Source organism: Sinocyclocheilus grahami, unplaced genomic scaffold, assembly GCF_001515645.1.
Source record: "Sinocyclocheilus grahami isolate Dianchi unplaced genomic scaffold, SAMN03320097.WGS_v1.1 scaffold1036.1, whole genome shotgun sequence".
In the NCBI taxonomy this organism is placed as follows: Eukaryota; Metazoa; Chordata; class Actinopteri; order Cypriniformes; family Cyprinidae; genus Sinocyclocheilus; species Sinocyclocheilus grahami.
This window is the reverse complement of record NW_015506215.1, coordinates 443,816-459,589: the sequence shown is the minus strand read 5'-3', so window position 1 is coordinate 459,589 and position 15,774 is coordinate 443,816. Positions and strand designations below refer to the sequence as shown.

General features: G+C 36.8%; 1 protein-coding gene across 9 annotated transcripts in view; it reads right to left on the bottom strand.

Annotated features, from left to right (window-relative positions):
* The window catches only part of kdm6a (lysine (K)-specific demethylase 6A), a 79,972-nt gene that overhangs the window by 20,637 nt on the left and 43,561 nt on the right, over window positions 1-15,774 (bottom strand). For 4 of the 9 annotated variants that reach the window (XM_016251295.1, XM_016251287.1, XM_016251290.1 and 1 more), the window contains 9 exons: window positions 14,312-14,366; window positions 13,812-13,846; window positions 8,991-9,084; window positions 6,861-6,987; window positions 6,464-6,562; window positions 5,681-5,900; window positions 5,264-5,398; window positions 2,486-2,626; window positions 2,319-2,408 (listed from right to left, as the gene is read on the bottom strand). In XM_016251295.1, coding sequence (XP_016106781.1) covers window positions 2,319-2,408; window positions 2,486-2,626; window positions 5,264-5,398; window positions 5,681-5,900; window positions 6,464-6,562; window positions 6,861-6,987; window positions 8,991-9,084; window positions 13,812-13,846; window positions 14,312-14,366 — 996 coding nt within the window. The remainder of the gene's footprint in view (window positions 1-2,318; window positions 2,409-2,485; window positions 2,627-5,263; window positions 5,399-5,680; window positions 5,901-6,463; window positions 6,563-6,860; window positions 6,988-8,990; window positions 9,085-13,811; window positions 13,847-14,311; window positions 14,367-15,774) is intronic. The other 5 variants (XM_016251288.1, XM_016251291.1, XM_016251289.1 and 2 more) reach the window with 4 other exon arrangements.

Sequence of the window (15,774 nt, the reverse complement as noted above, 5' to 3'; positions counted from 1 at the left end):
AAAAATACACTTTATATGTAGGTTTAAAATTCTACAAAAGACACAGTTAATGTAAAAAAAATTTTTTTTTAGCAAAATGTATATTTTACTCAGAATTATTGCACTCCTATTCGATTGCGCTCTGTCTGTTTAGCGCGCATGCGTGCAGATGTGCTCGTTGCGCTCGCATGTATTGCCCACTCCTAACAGCAATATGGATATGTTTGCATGACTATCTAACATTTACAGATGAAAAATATACCTGTGACATTTCAGTTATGCACTGAGGAAAACACATCGTCTCAAATGCATTAAACAGCACAGATATATTCGCTGTTTGTCATGGACCGATTTGATCCATGATTGACATTAAAGTCCCCATGAAATCAAAATTGAAGTTTTTTTGGGTGTTAGTATCAATATGTTAGTCTTAAGTTTATCTATAAGGCAGTGTGCTCCAAAACAGTGACAAAATTCACATTTAGAAGATATAAGGATTCAAAGTTTGCAGTTCGTCCCTTCCGCCAAAACGGCTCGATGATTTTTTTGACGTCACATCGTACTTTAGCTTCTCATCAAACTTTGTCCAATCAAATGCTCTCTAGAAACCCGCCCTGTCTTCCTGTTTCAGTTAAAATGACGTCAACACAGAGTAACGCTGCGTGTTTCTAAGCATTTCATGGGACCTTTAAGGTCTGCTTATAAGCGTGCACAAATTAATGAGATTGTGTACTTAATTTGTCATTTATGGAACCGCTTTAGCCCCGATTGATTTGTTAGGTTATTTCAAGTCAGGTTTTGAACTTTAATCCTAGTTTTTCCTCGGGTCTCCGTGGTGCTGTGATGCGTCATATTCACGCAGCAGCATCGGTGATGAGAGAGCACGCTTGAGAAACAGTTTAGAGAGAAGAAATCTATCTACATATAAAATATTGGTCACAGATTATTGGTCACTTTCTAAACAATAAAAGTATAGCGCATCCACTAGTAATTATATATAAATGAATCGTTTTTTTCTGTTAAAATCAATGAAGCTCTCTAAACAGCATAATGAATCTCATATTTACATCGCGTCTGCAATTAGTAATGAGATGATTCACGAGCATGCAAAACTGCACTTAAAAACTGCAGCGCTTTCAGTGGTGTGTGAATTCTGACAAAACGTTTCTGATTGGCCATTGCGTTCAAGAAATCAACAGATATATCTGTGATTGGTTACATTGCTTTTGGTTACACTGCAAAAACACGGTGAGGGTATTTAGCACTTGGCTAAGCGCTCCAATTGCAGCAAGGCCGACATCAGGGATTCCATGACTAACAATTTGGGGGCGGCAATTGCAATCATAATTATCATAATTAGAATTATTTCTGAAAATCATTAGACACTGACAACTGGCGTAATGACTGCTGAAAATTCAGCTGTCATTACAGGAATAAATGTTAAAAAAATTATTTAAATAGAAAATTTTATTAATTAAAATAATATTTCACACTCAATAAGTCCACTCAAATGATGCACCGACAGGAAATTTCTATGTAGCATACTTGTTCCTGTTTGCAATAGCGGTACTGTGATGTAACTTGGTGTAGTACAGCTGTACTGGGCAACCTGACGCTACCCTCTCTCTGCTCACATGCTTTGATAATAATAGCTTTGTAGGTTTATACATTATTTGGACAATTCGTTTTTAAAAAGTTATATCTGATTCTGTTGCATGGAAATGAATAAAAACTATATATTGCTATTTAATATTAAGGTAACAATTTACAATAAGGTTCCATTAGTTAATGTGTTAGTTAATTAATCTTTCTTAATGTTAGTTAATGAGAATACAGTTGTTCACTGTTAGTTCATGTTAATTCAGAGTGCATTAACTGTTAACACGCACAACTGTTGATTTTTAATAATGCATTAGTAAATGTTCAAATTAACATTAACCAATATTAATAAATGCTGAAGAACTATTGTTCATTCTTAGTTCATGTTAACTAAAGTAGTTAACTAATGTTAACTAATGAACATTATTGTAAAGTGTTACCAATATTAATATAAATTCTGTCAAGTTTTATGGTTACTTTCAGTAAAAGTTTGGTTATTTTATTGGCTTGTGTTTTTTTAAATCCAGTATCATTCAAATTGAGTTAAATTAAAAAGTCTTACAAAATTACTTTATATTATTTAATAAAATAAATAATCATTACAAAGCATTTTCGGATTCGGTTTCAGTTTTCAGCCAAGTGCATCCAGAATTTTCATTTCGGTGCATCCCTAACATAAATCATTAATATTCAACAATTTACAGACGTAAAAACAACCATTAAAAATTTAATCTACCAACCTGAAGCTTCTGTGGGGTTAAACTCAAGTTGGGGACTTGACGATGACCTGGATCATTTTCCCAGGAATCTGGTGAATTCTGATGGTGAGACTATAAACCAGTAAATAATCAAACATTGCTTGATAGTTGTAACAGATTAAACAAACTAAAATGCTGTCCTTTAGTACCCTGGCTGGACTTGCAGTCCTCTTCCTTTTGGCTAGGCTGGACTGGTCATCAGTCTGGCCAGAGACTATATGAGGGGGAAGAGACTGGCCTGGGATTTGGGACTGGTCTTCATTGCTCTGATGAGCTTTGCAGGTGGTCTGCTATTGGCAACAAATAAAAAATTGCAGCTAGGAGAGTTGCATGAACATTTCACTAAAGTAACCAAAATTGCATTTATGCACCACTGATTGACAATGAAAAAGTCAATACTGACGTTTCAGTGTCAAACTGCTCCCTTATACAATAAGCAAAAGGATTGTTTATGCCAACTTTCTCACTCTTAATTATATCAGTTAAATATATGAAAAATATATAATAATTTGCTGATTTAAATGGTTCTCCAAAATGTGTGACCAATATGTTGAAACAAAGGATGATGTGTGCTGATGAGTGCTATGGTCTAATGAACTAGAGCAAATAACTTTAAACCTTAGCAGTTTAAGATTATTCTCCAGAATCAATGTTAACAACAACATTGTTCTGTATGACTGGAAATTAAGGACCATTTAGTGGTACTTAATAATGAAGTCAGGCCTTACCACACACTTTGATGTTTCATTAAAGGAATGTCATGGATTCAATACAGGCTAAGCTCATTCGACGGCATTTGTTATACAAGTTCTGTGGTTATGGGGCTTCTGCCATTTCAAAACAACATACGGCCATACTGCAAGATTTTTTTTGTTTTTAAGAGAAGTCTCTTTTGCTCACCAAGGCTTCTATTATTTGACCCAAAATACAGTAAAAACAGTAGTATTGTAAAATATTTATAATATAAAAATGATAAAAATGTTTCATTATATTCTAAAATCCAGTAACTTCATTTGAGTTTCACATGATCCTTCAGAAATCATTCTAATATGCTGATTTGGTGTTCAAGATTTTTTTTTTTATTATAAACGTTGACAGTTGTGCTACTTAATAGTCTTGTGGAAACTGTGATAATTTTTTTTTCTCCAGGACTCTGATACATTTTTATAGATAAAATAAATAAATTAGTGACATCAAACTTTTTATGATAGTATGCATGTGTAATATGGTTGTCAAAAGTACCGAGTTCGGTACCAGTCGGTACTGAAGTTTTAAAAACGTCCATTTCCTGCTAACATTTGAGTGCTGTTGAGCCGATTCTTAAACACTGCTGATTGGCCAATGTGTTCACGCACTCAACAGATATGACTGTGATTGGCTACAATGACCAATCAACAGTGTATAAGAATCATCTCAACAGTGCTCAAATGTTACCAGGAAATGGACGTTTTTAAAATTTCAGTACCAGTAAATCGATACTTTTGACAACACTAGTATAATATTTAATAGCTTTCTGGCTGTACTATTTAAACAAGCATGCATTTTAATTTTAATTGCCTGACTTTACTTTCATTGTACAATAAACACCTTATTGTAACTGCAAAATGTGCTTTAAAATTTTTTTTAAATTAAGGGTCAAGTTCAAATTGTTTTCTGTAGTGAACCATAATGCCACCAATAGCGTCAAGCTCAACCTGTAGTGAACCCAAAAGATTTCTTTAAAATGTCACAATATCCAATAGGGATGTAACGATTAACCGCGAGCCGGTTGAAAATCGATTTAAATATGTGACAATTCAAATCGGTTGAGATGCTAAACAAATCGCGATTCAATTAGGGGTAGGAGTTTATATGTCTGAGGGGAACTTGCGGTCTTTCGATGGTATTTTTTCTTTCCCTCTTGCCTCTGTATAACGCATATCAGGGCTCCAGACTCATTCTTCCCACTGGTCGCTCTTTTGCAACTAACTTTCTCAGCTGGTCGCACGAGCACATGATTTGGTTGCAATATATATATATATATATATATATATCAGTCTTTTACTTGACTTTCGCTTGAAAACCATCCATCGTTTCTGCAATATGCACGTCATTTTTGCTGCGTGCAGCTTCGCGCTCGTGCTGACGCGGCAAGTAGGTATACTTCTGTTTTGTTATGCTTTCGTTTGCCCTTTGATGTTTCTCATATGCAACAGAAATTGCAGCGCTTATGAGTTGACCAACGTGGTGGTCGCGCCAGTGCGACCGCACACAAAATTGAGTCGCACAGGCAGAAAAAATGGTCGCAGTCTGGAGCCTTGCATATTAGAGTTCAGCTGCTCGCTGTCCCTGTTGTAATTTAGATTAAAAACTGCTCATGTTGCATGTATGCAGCATCTTTGTTTGGATTGTGATTAAAATGCAGTGGTTGCCTCTAATTTTAAATGGAAAGAGCACAGACAAAGCCTTAGTATGTTTATATAAAGAGATTTATTTTATTTGTGTTACTTATTTATTTGATTTGGGGCTTGTTTTAAAATTTTAATTTAGTTTGTTATTTACATTTACATTATATTTCAATTTTGTTATTTAGCAAATGCTTTTATCCAAGGCGACTAACAATAGGACAATAGAAGCAATCAAAACCAACAAAAGAGCAATAATGTACAAGTGCTATTTTAGTATATTATTATAGTGTTATATTTCAATTTCACAAAGAAACGTTCAGTAGTTTGTCCAAGCAATAATAAAAGGACACATATAATTTATAATTTGTCTTAAATCTCATTTTGTAAAAAAAAAAAATCGTGAATCAAATCGAATCGTGAGTTGAGTGAATCGTTACATCCCTGATTATCCAAGCTACCACTAACAAATCGTTTTAATGAGTCTAAACCATTAGATGGTGTAAGAGTTTCTACTGGCTTGTCTAGCTGATCTGTTCTCACCTGTTGTGTTGTGTTGAGCGCTCCCTGTCTGGAGGTGAGCTCTGCTGGGATTGGTAGGCTCCATGCCTCCTCAATACTAGGGAGCATTTTACTTTTACTTGGTAAACTACCTTGCTGAAGATTACACAACTGAGCCTAGAAAAAGATTGCGCAAAAAACATGTTCAGTGCCGGATTCAGCTAAGCTTGAGTCAATGCAATGGTGGAATGAATCAAATCACAGATGAAAATGACACTCATATCATCCTCAGTGTATAATATGTCAGACATGGGGACGTGATTCAACTCAAAAAGGAAGGAACTTAAAAACGAACAATGTTCACAATCTTCCTGAATGAAAAACACAATGATAGGCACATTAAAATGAAACATGTACACTTCCTCTCCTGATAACGTCATGCGCAAGCACTCTCTCTACCTGGAGGCATTTAATGCGAGCGGTGAGAGCTGGGATGTTACTGCAGGACTTGCTGCACGTGGCATTGATGTAGCACTTGATGGCATCCTGCGGCTGGTTGCAGGACTCGTAGAGTGTGCCCAGGTCCATCCAGGCGGCCGCATGGCTGTGGTCCAGTTGCACTGCACAGATATATGCCTGCAGTGCATCCATCGGCTGGTTCTGCTGCTGATACAACACACTGGAGAAGCAAGCACAGCAGAGGAGTTAAAAAGGGAAAGCTAAATAAACAGATGGATCATAACTGGCTGCCATAGGTTATTGCATCAAGAAACAATTCATATCTTCCACATCAAATTTGGCCATGACAACACATGGATGACGAACATTTCAAAACATTTCGTAACAACTATAGACAAATGTACCATTTTTTATTTTCTGATTAGCTTTGCTGACATTTTGGGTGGTTCCTTGTGGTCTAATTGGGTAAAAAGGTTTCCACAACTTGTGATAGGACAAAAGTTGTGTTTGTACATGGTTGCTTTCAGTGTTAAGATTGTAATAAGAAGGTGATTACACAGCTCAGAGGGGAATGCTTTAGCTTAAATGTCTTGAGTATTTCTGTCTCTCCCCTGAGAGCAATATAAACCAAGCCTGAGGCAACATCAGCCCCAAACGACCCCATTTACATCCAGCTACCAGAAAACAAACAACAAGAATGTCTCATTTTAATGTGCAACAAATGCACATAAATAATCAATGGAACCAGCTTAACCTCACAAACAACAATCATTAAGAGCTTACCCAATTGAGCACCATGTATCTGCACTGGCCTCAGACTTATCAATAGACTGTCGGTAAGATATGAAGGCATCTTGGACCTTCCCAATATTTGAGTAGCACCTGTATAACAAGCAAAAAACACATCAAATCTAGGCACTTTCAGGCATACAAGTTGTAGAGCTTAAATGTGAGAATTTTATTTATGATTATGGATTTGACGGACACTTTCAGCAAATTACAGTGGATAAGATAAACTTTTGAGTGATGCATGAACTGATGAAATGTATGAGATACATAAACTCAATTTTATTAAAATAAAACTAGAAAAAATTGATCTAAACAAAATAATAATAATAAAAAACAAAATAATAATAATATAATATAAATGTCATTTAAATCGGGTTACATTTTTGCTTACCTGCCCAAGAAATACCAAGACTGTCCCGAATTGGGGTCTGCTTCTAGGGACTTCTGCAGACACTGAATAGCATAGCTGTTCTTGTTGGCTTTATCTCCCAACTGTTCGACCGTGTGATGCATCCAGCCTGAGGGAGCGATGGGAAACATGAGGATAAAATAAGAAACTGCATTCTCAATAAAACAACTAGAACACTCTCTGCCACAACACTAAGCCATGGTGTACACTGTGGAGGCTGTTACACTGGTACTCGTAAAGGGAGCAAATGGTTCGCTCTTGTTATCTTCCGGGTAGGGTGGGGAGATGAGGTGGAGAAGGATCGGGGGGGGGCTGCTACTACCACCAGCAGATTCAAAAGGTCTCAGCAGAGATGGCTCTTTCCAAACAGCCCCTCTCCTCTCCACTCCCAGCCAGCCAGAAGTTGTTAAGGAGAACCAGACCGTGTGCAGACAAAGAACTTCCCCCATGTGGCCTGGCTTCTCCTAGGCACTGATCCCAGCCGAGCTCTTAACACCTGTGGCAAGCGCCTGCACCCGGGACACGTTACTACAGCAACTAGACCATTGCCGACAACTGCAGGGGCAAAGTGGCAATGATTTTATGTGGCAAGCTGGGGGTTTTTTTTTTTTGGCACTTTCTTTTTGGACTAGCAAAAGAAAGAAGCTTGGTGTGATGAAGAACTAGGGTTTGAAGATTCACAACTCGCAACTGTGCCAATTATTCAAATTATCTCATTACTTTTTGATGCTTTTAACCCAAAGTACCTTGCAGACAGCTACATCCTGGAGTGCTTTGCTCATTGGTGCCACTTTCCTAGTTTATGGATTGCCCTTGGCTCAGATTTCTAACCACACCACGGTATCCCAAAAGCAATCTGCACATTTATTATTAGCAACTGCATCTGGCAAAATTGCACACCCTAGAGAACGGAAACATATCTTAGAAAACCTGGGTTGTACATTTGGGGATGCCCACTAACATTATTTGGGGAGATGGCATGATGTGAGGACTGTCTGAAAGCTGAATGGATGAATTATGACGAACAATTACATAATCTGACAATTTAAAAAATGGCTGAAAAACCTAAATTAAATATTCTCTCTTTACAATGCATTTCAAAATACACCCCAGTACACATCTGTGGAATTTGTGACTGCAGAATTCCACAAACAGCTGTGCAGAATTCCAAAAATGTAAATGCCAGTTAACATTAACATCCCCACCCTCTTGCATGCTCTTTTTTTCACCCAACAAGACTGTAATATTTACCATAGTTTGCCACATACATTCATTATTACCACATTGAGAATGATCCAGATCTTGTATGCAAAATCTGTGCAGAAATTTGCAGATTGCATTCTTTGACTATGTTATTGAGAATCCCACTAACATTATTTGGGGAGATGGCATGATGTGAGGACTGTCTGAAAGCTGAATGGATGAATTATGAAGAACAATTACATAATCTGACAATTTAAAAAATGGCTGAAAAACCTAAATTAAATATTCTCTCTTTACAATGCATTTCAAAATACACCCCAGTACACACCTGTGGAATTTGTGACTGCAGAATTCCACAAACAGCTGTGCAGAATTCCAAAAATGTAAATGCCAGTTAACATTAACATCCCCACCCTCTTGCATGCTCTTTTTTTCACCCAACAAGACTGTAATATTTACCATAGTTTGCCACATACATTCATTATTACCACATTGAGAATGATCCAGATCTTGTATGCAAAATCTGTGCAGAAATTTGCAGATTGCATTCTTTGACTAATCAAGATTGAAATCACACAGCAAACAATCATCTACATAGGAAGCCCACTATTTAAAATAAAGCCCGGTTTCCCAAACATTTTGACCAATGAATTTTCATAACTTTTCCCAGCTGTTTGTGATTACTGGATGGATTAAGATCATTTTGTGAACACTGCACTGCAGATGATGAAATATCTAATAGCCGAGAATAACTAGATGCATATCTGATGACAGAAATCAGGACTTTTCCATGACTTATTTTATTAACTTCCATGACTTTTCCAGGCATACAAATCACAAATTCTGATATTTCCAGATTTTTTATGACTGTGGGAAGCAGGAAAACAAGCAAGTAAAACACACACTCACCTAATTGTTGGAGCGTAGTTGCCTTCACCTGTGCAGGGAGATTCTCTGTTTGTAACAGACTCTCGTAAGCTTCCTTTGCGATACGATATTTCTTCTACAGACAGACAGAGAAGGGGAGAGGATGTTTTAACAGACAAAAGGGTCAGCGCTTTTACGGCCCCTCCGGGTGGACACAAAGGGCCTCGTCAGTCAGACCACAATGTACGGTCTCAGGAAGAGAGGAAACACACTGGACACTGACCAGGCCAGACACAGGGACGCAGGAGGAGACAGACAAACACACAGACAGACGCAGGGGGAGGGTCAGTCCAGACCAGACTAGACTTAAGTCAGACAAACAGAGACATGCTCTGTATCAGTGCAACTTGAGAAGCCCTCTCAGAGTAAGTGTTTGTTTTTCTTAGCAACCTTGACACAGATCTTTGTTGGAGCTGATTGCTAGACCATCATAGCTGACCAACCTGAGCAACATGACTCCAAACACACTTAAAAGCAATCTCATCTGTGTGTGGTGGACAATAAAATCGACCTATTGTAAAACTTAGGCATTGGTTGGCTGATTAGTGCAGTCATCATTCCTTACAGCAAAGTTTTGATAGAAAGAGTATGTAAATATATATGAGACTAACAGGGCTTATAGCAACAAAAAAAAATCCTGAGCCTGAACTTTTTTCCGGGGGCGGGGCGGTGCGGGGCGGGGCAGCACATGCAAAGCATGCAATGACTGTGGCAACTTTAACATTTGAAAGGATACTATTGCAAAGTTACTGATTTCTTTATTCAAACTGATTTTTTTTTCATGAATATATGGTTGACCTGAAGAATGAAAGCTGTATCATACACTTGGAAAATTATGAGCTTTATCACCGCTTATCGACACTAGTGGTGTGACAATACAGATACAGAAAATATTTTAATACTATTTTTAAGAAATTTTCAATGACAAAATATTTGTCTTTTAATTACAAAAAGTACAACAATGCAATTGTATTTAGAAATATTTTAACTAATCTAGGGCTGTAACTAATGATTATTTTGGTAATCAAGTAATCTACTGATTATTTTGACAACGGAGTAATCTGATATTTTTTTAGTAACAAACAGACCTAAGTGAAAACCAGACCTTAGACTATTAACATATAAACTAACGATGAGGCAATAATAATTGGCTCAAATAAAATATCAAAACCAAGAAATTACATGATTGTATTGAACAACACCGTTAAAATATATAATGTACTATGCCTATACATAATATGCACATAACCAACTTGAGTACATTATGTATTAAAACAAATACCGGCAGAGGGTGCCAACGGCCTGGTGACATTTCACTTTACAGCGTGATTAAACAATGTTTAAATCAATTTAATTTTAATATTTGGCCACATGCAGAAACTTTTATTTTCAAATCGCGATCTACAATACATGGCATATTTAGACATAGGTTGATGTATTCTCCTGTGCTGGCAAAGGTTTATACATGAGTTACGTTACAAATCTAGTGAGAATGCACACTGTTTTTCCAGATGAACGTTAAGCAATTCAAATTCACAGCATATGCAGAGGAAGAGTTTAGCCCAGGGCTGTCCAAACATGGTCCTGGAGGGCCGGTGTCCTGCAGAGTTTAGCTCCAACCCTATTTAAACACACCTGAATCAGCTAATCAAGCTCTTACTAGGCATAGAAAGTTGGAGTTTGGACAGCCCTGGATTAGCCCCTTTCACACATACAGTCTTTACTGGTAAATCACCAGTAAGTTTCCATTAATAGAACGTGTGAAAAGGACCTTTTCAAAAATCCCGGTAAATTTGTTCTGGCAATCATATCGTTTTATGGAGATGACATGATTACCCTGAGCTGTTTACAAAGCTCCGCTGCTTTTTAATTAGTTATTCTATGTAAATATGCACTAGGCTAGATGGACATCTTTGACCATTGCGCCTCGCAGCTTTTTGTTGTGCTTCTCCATTCATTAGGGCTGCGACTATTATGTGCGTCTCGTGTTTATAAGAGCAAAACATTCTAATTGTAATGTTAGTTTGGTTGAAAGTGAAAGCTGTGCTCCTCTCATTCCATTGTTAGGTGAACACATGGACTAGAAATCAATCAACAAGATTTTTTTTTTTTTACGTAGGACTATTTTTTTTCCGCAGCCAAACGCTGCACGCCAGAGATCCGGCACAGTGCCGGAGAACTTTAAACCCTGGATTAAATACAATTGCATTCAATTTTAATTTAATATAAGGCGAGGTGGATAAGAACTATGTTTGTTGAACAGAAAAGATTGACTGAGTAACAAGAGTCTATCGCTCATCACAGAGACTAACTAAAGGTAAGTTGAAGCAAAACCAAGAGGGCAAGATGGGGATCGGTTGGTTGAAAACACACAACGTCAAGGAGGCACCCCAGAAACAAATCCATCAATCAAGAGTGTATGTTTGTAAAAGCAGTAAACTGTGAGCTAAAGAAAACCCCAGGACCAACAACACTGCCCTGTAACCTTTAGAACCTGCTTCCTTTACAAACAATCATTTACAATGCCAATAGAACACAACAGTAGGGTTCTGGCCATTTTTAAAATCACTTTAAATTTGGCAATTAAATATGAAGTACTAGTGAAATTACAAGATTCACCCATCAGAAAAGCTGAGGGTAGCATGAAAATGGTGATCATGGCAAGTAGTAGCTGCAGTTTCTGCAGGGCATTGGAGGTATTTAAAGTAATGGTAAGTAGTGTTTTCTAAAACTAATAACATCTAAAATGAAAACAAACACACCGCAAAGCACTGCTAATGCAGTCATTTTTTTTTAAATGCTAAAAATCTGTCTGAAAATTCTGAAAATTTCAAGTCAAAAATGACTTTATTCACCCTCAAGTTGTACCTGCAGGAGTTTCTTTCTTCTGTTGAACACACAAGAATAATGAAGAATGGAATTCAAGAATTTCCAAATGGTTGCTGGAAATCATTGACTTCCATAGCAAGGAAAAAAAAAAAATTCAAATGGCAACCAGCATCTATTTGGTTATCAACATTCTTCAATATCTTCTTTTGTGTTCAACAGTATGAAAACAAACACACCGCAAAGCACTGCTAATGCAGTCAAATTTTTTTTTAAATGCTAAAAATCTGTCTGAAAATTTCAAGTCAAAAATGACTATATTCACCCTCAAGTTGTACCTGCAGGAGTTTCTTTCTTCTGTTGAACACACAAGAATAATGAAGAATGGTGGTAACCAAATGGTTGCTGGAAATCATTGACTTCCATAGCAAGGAAAAATAAAAAAATACAAATGGCAACCAGCATCTATTTGGTTATCAACATTCTTCAATATCTTCTTTTGTGTTCAACAGAAGAAAGAAATGCGTACAGGTTTGGAACAACATTAAAGGGATAGTTCACCCAAAGTGAAAATTTGATGTTTATCTGCTTACCCCTGAGGCATCCAAGATGTAGGTGACTTTGTTTCTTCAGTAGAACACAAACGAAGATTTTTAACTTAAACCGTTGCAGTCTGTCAGTCTTATAAATGGAAGTGAATGGGAATCACTGCTTTGAGAGTAAAAAAAACTAACAAAACCAATTTAAACCCTGCGGCTCGTGACGATACATTGATGTGTAAAGACACTAAACGATCGGTCTGTGCAAGAAACTGAACAGTATTTATATTGTTTTTTTTTACCTCTGATGCACTGCAATGTCTGAACTGTCCTGAGCGCGTCCGAGACAGCCGGCAGGAGAGCGTCGTCATCTTCTTGCTTTACGGCAGATTGCAGACTTATAAGTACATTACCACCACCTATCTCTCAAATGGACCATTGACACTCTATCTACAATCTCAATTAGGAGTGTCAATGGTCCATTTGAGAGATAGGTGGCGGTAATGCATTTAAAAGTCTGCGATCCGCCATAAAGCAAGACGACGACGACGCTCTCCTGCCGCTGTCGAGGACGCGCTCAGGACAGTTCAGACAGTGCAGTGCATAAGAGGTAAAAAAAACCGATATAAATACTATTCATTTTCTTGCACAGACCGATCGTTTTGTGTCTTTACACATAAATGTATCGTCACGAGCCGCAGGGTTTAATTTGGTTTTGTTTGCGGATTTTTTTTAACTCTCAAAGCCGTGATTCCCATTCACTTCCATTATAAGACTGACAGACTTGAGTTAAAAATCTTCATTTGTGTTCTACTTAAAGTCACCTACATCTTGGATGCCCTGGGGGTAAGCAGATAAACAATAATTTAGCAGATAAACAATAATTAAACAAATAATTTTGGGTGAACTATCCCATTAAGGTGGCAGAATTTTCATTTTGGGGGGAAACTATTCCTTTAATAGATTAAAAATAAATACATTTAAATGCTAAAGCACACACACAAAGAAAATTATACTAATGCATTTCTTCCCTTTCCCCCCTCCTCAATACAATACTGAACATACGGTTCTTGACAATTCTGGAATCATATAATGATTCATGTTTAAGTTAATATCAATACACCATTTCTATTAATAAAAAAAGTTTGAAAATAAATGTATCTTTCAGATTTATCATTTAAATGTTTGACATCACAGATTCAACATCCTTTGTCTATCCCACATAGCCTTTTCTTCAGTTGCTTTAAATTAAATTAATTAATATTTATGATGACTATCGGTCTATGGATTGGAATTTACTTCAAGACCCAAGGTCTGTGTAAAAGCAAACAGTCACTGTTGGCGTCTATATTATCCAGAACATTATACCCCAAAACATGAGTATCAACGAAACACTGAATATTCAGATAAAACGTTACAAAAAAAGAGGAACACTCACCTGAATTTCATATACATGAGCGATGTGGAACTGAACTGTTGGGTCAAAAAGAGGAACTAATCAATACCAGAAACCCTTTTCTAATGGAAACACTGCATTCAAATCTGATATCAGGCCAAATATTAAACCAGCGTTCTTTGTCTTCACGGTTTCAGCTTGAGCGTTAATAAGCTTATGGGCGTAGACACCGGGAAGGAAGAGTATTAGCTTGCCCTTTGTGCACTTCAAACATGTTATTTACTGCCCGTATGCAAGGCAACACAAGGCTAAATCCAGTCATGCAGTTTCCCTGGCAACTGGAGTCTCAGGCAGGATGGAAATGGTAAGAGGATAAATCTAATTGAGGAAATACTCCTTTTTCTTATAAAAAAACCTCTCTCAAGGAGACAACAAACATCGCTGTTCGCAGCTTTAAAAAAACTCATGCATAATGTGACTGAATGCAGTTTCCTAATAAAAAGATATGTAATAAAAATGAACATGCATTGGTGGGTACTTACTTTCAGCTTTGGACAAAGTGCAGGGTGTGGAGTCAATCAATGCCAGCTGAAAATGCTGCAAGACAAGGTGAAGTTTGATTAGACTGGACATAGTTAGTAACAAAAACTGGGTATTTTTTTATCGTCTAAATTGTCATTCTGAAATTAGATCTGCCCAAATGATTTGGCATTAAATAACCATCCCAACATAATCATCCATCAAAAGAAATTGGCTACAGCGAAAGCACAATTTCTTCTCCAACCAATGCATTTATGTCCAAAAATAAATCTGCTTCCTCTAATAATATGCAACGAGCCATATGGGACTAATAACACAAATTTCCATTGTTACAATGCCATTAAAAACAGATTCCTATATCTATAACTATTTCATAATCAAATGTAATTATGAAATGGAGACAGAAATTTAAGAAATGCATCGATCACGGTTTTCCCAAAACAACCTCAACCACAATTCCATCCATCAAACTATCCCATGATTCCACATCTGTTGAGACACTGATCACTGGACATTTGGATGTTGGCCATAGACTTTTATGAACCCCAGCTGTGTCAAATAACCGCAATTTTTAACCATTCAGAAAATGCACAAGTTCTATGCATTCACCAGCGGCCGAGGTCCTATTAATTTTTATGAGTGAATCTAATGAAGCCTGTCATATTGCTGCAGGCTATGATATAATGTTATGCAATAATGGCCAAAACAATCATGTAGTCATTAATTCCTTCCAATCAAATCCCAGTGTACACTTTCCAATCACTTAAACTTAGAAAGACAAATTAAGTAATACAGAAAAAAGCAATTCTTGCTTCATTCAGTCCTTCTGTAATTGCCATTAGTAAATATGTCTAGGGATGCACAGATATGAAAATTTTGGCAGATACCGATAACAGATAATTCTTTATATTTGAAAGCCAATAACTGATATGTTGGCCAATAAATCTATATCCACATTTTCATAAACTTTTTGAGAGACTGATTACAAAAAAGGTCTCATCATTAAAAGCCACATCCCAGACACTAAAACATAAGCAGCCTAGTTTGAACAGTGTACGTTTTAAAAATAATTTTACTCTCCCATTACCAAATTTCATCATAAAAAGTCTATAAAATAATGCATAAATAACGCAAACAAGTCATTGGACATCATTACATGTGTAAAGAATCAAAATGCATGTGCCATGGATCAATAAAACGGAATGCCAGCTGAAAATGCTGCAAGACAAGGTGAAGTTTGATTAGACTGGATATAGTTAGTAACAAAAACTGGGTATTTTTTTATCGTCTAAATTGTCATTCTGAAATTAGATCTGCCCAAATGATTTTGGCATCAAATAACCATCCCAACATAATCATCCATCTAAAGAAATTGGCATCAGCGAAAGCACCATTTCTTCTCCAACCAATGCATTAATGTCCAAAAATAAATCTGCTTCCTCTAATAATATGCAATGAGCCATAT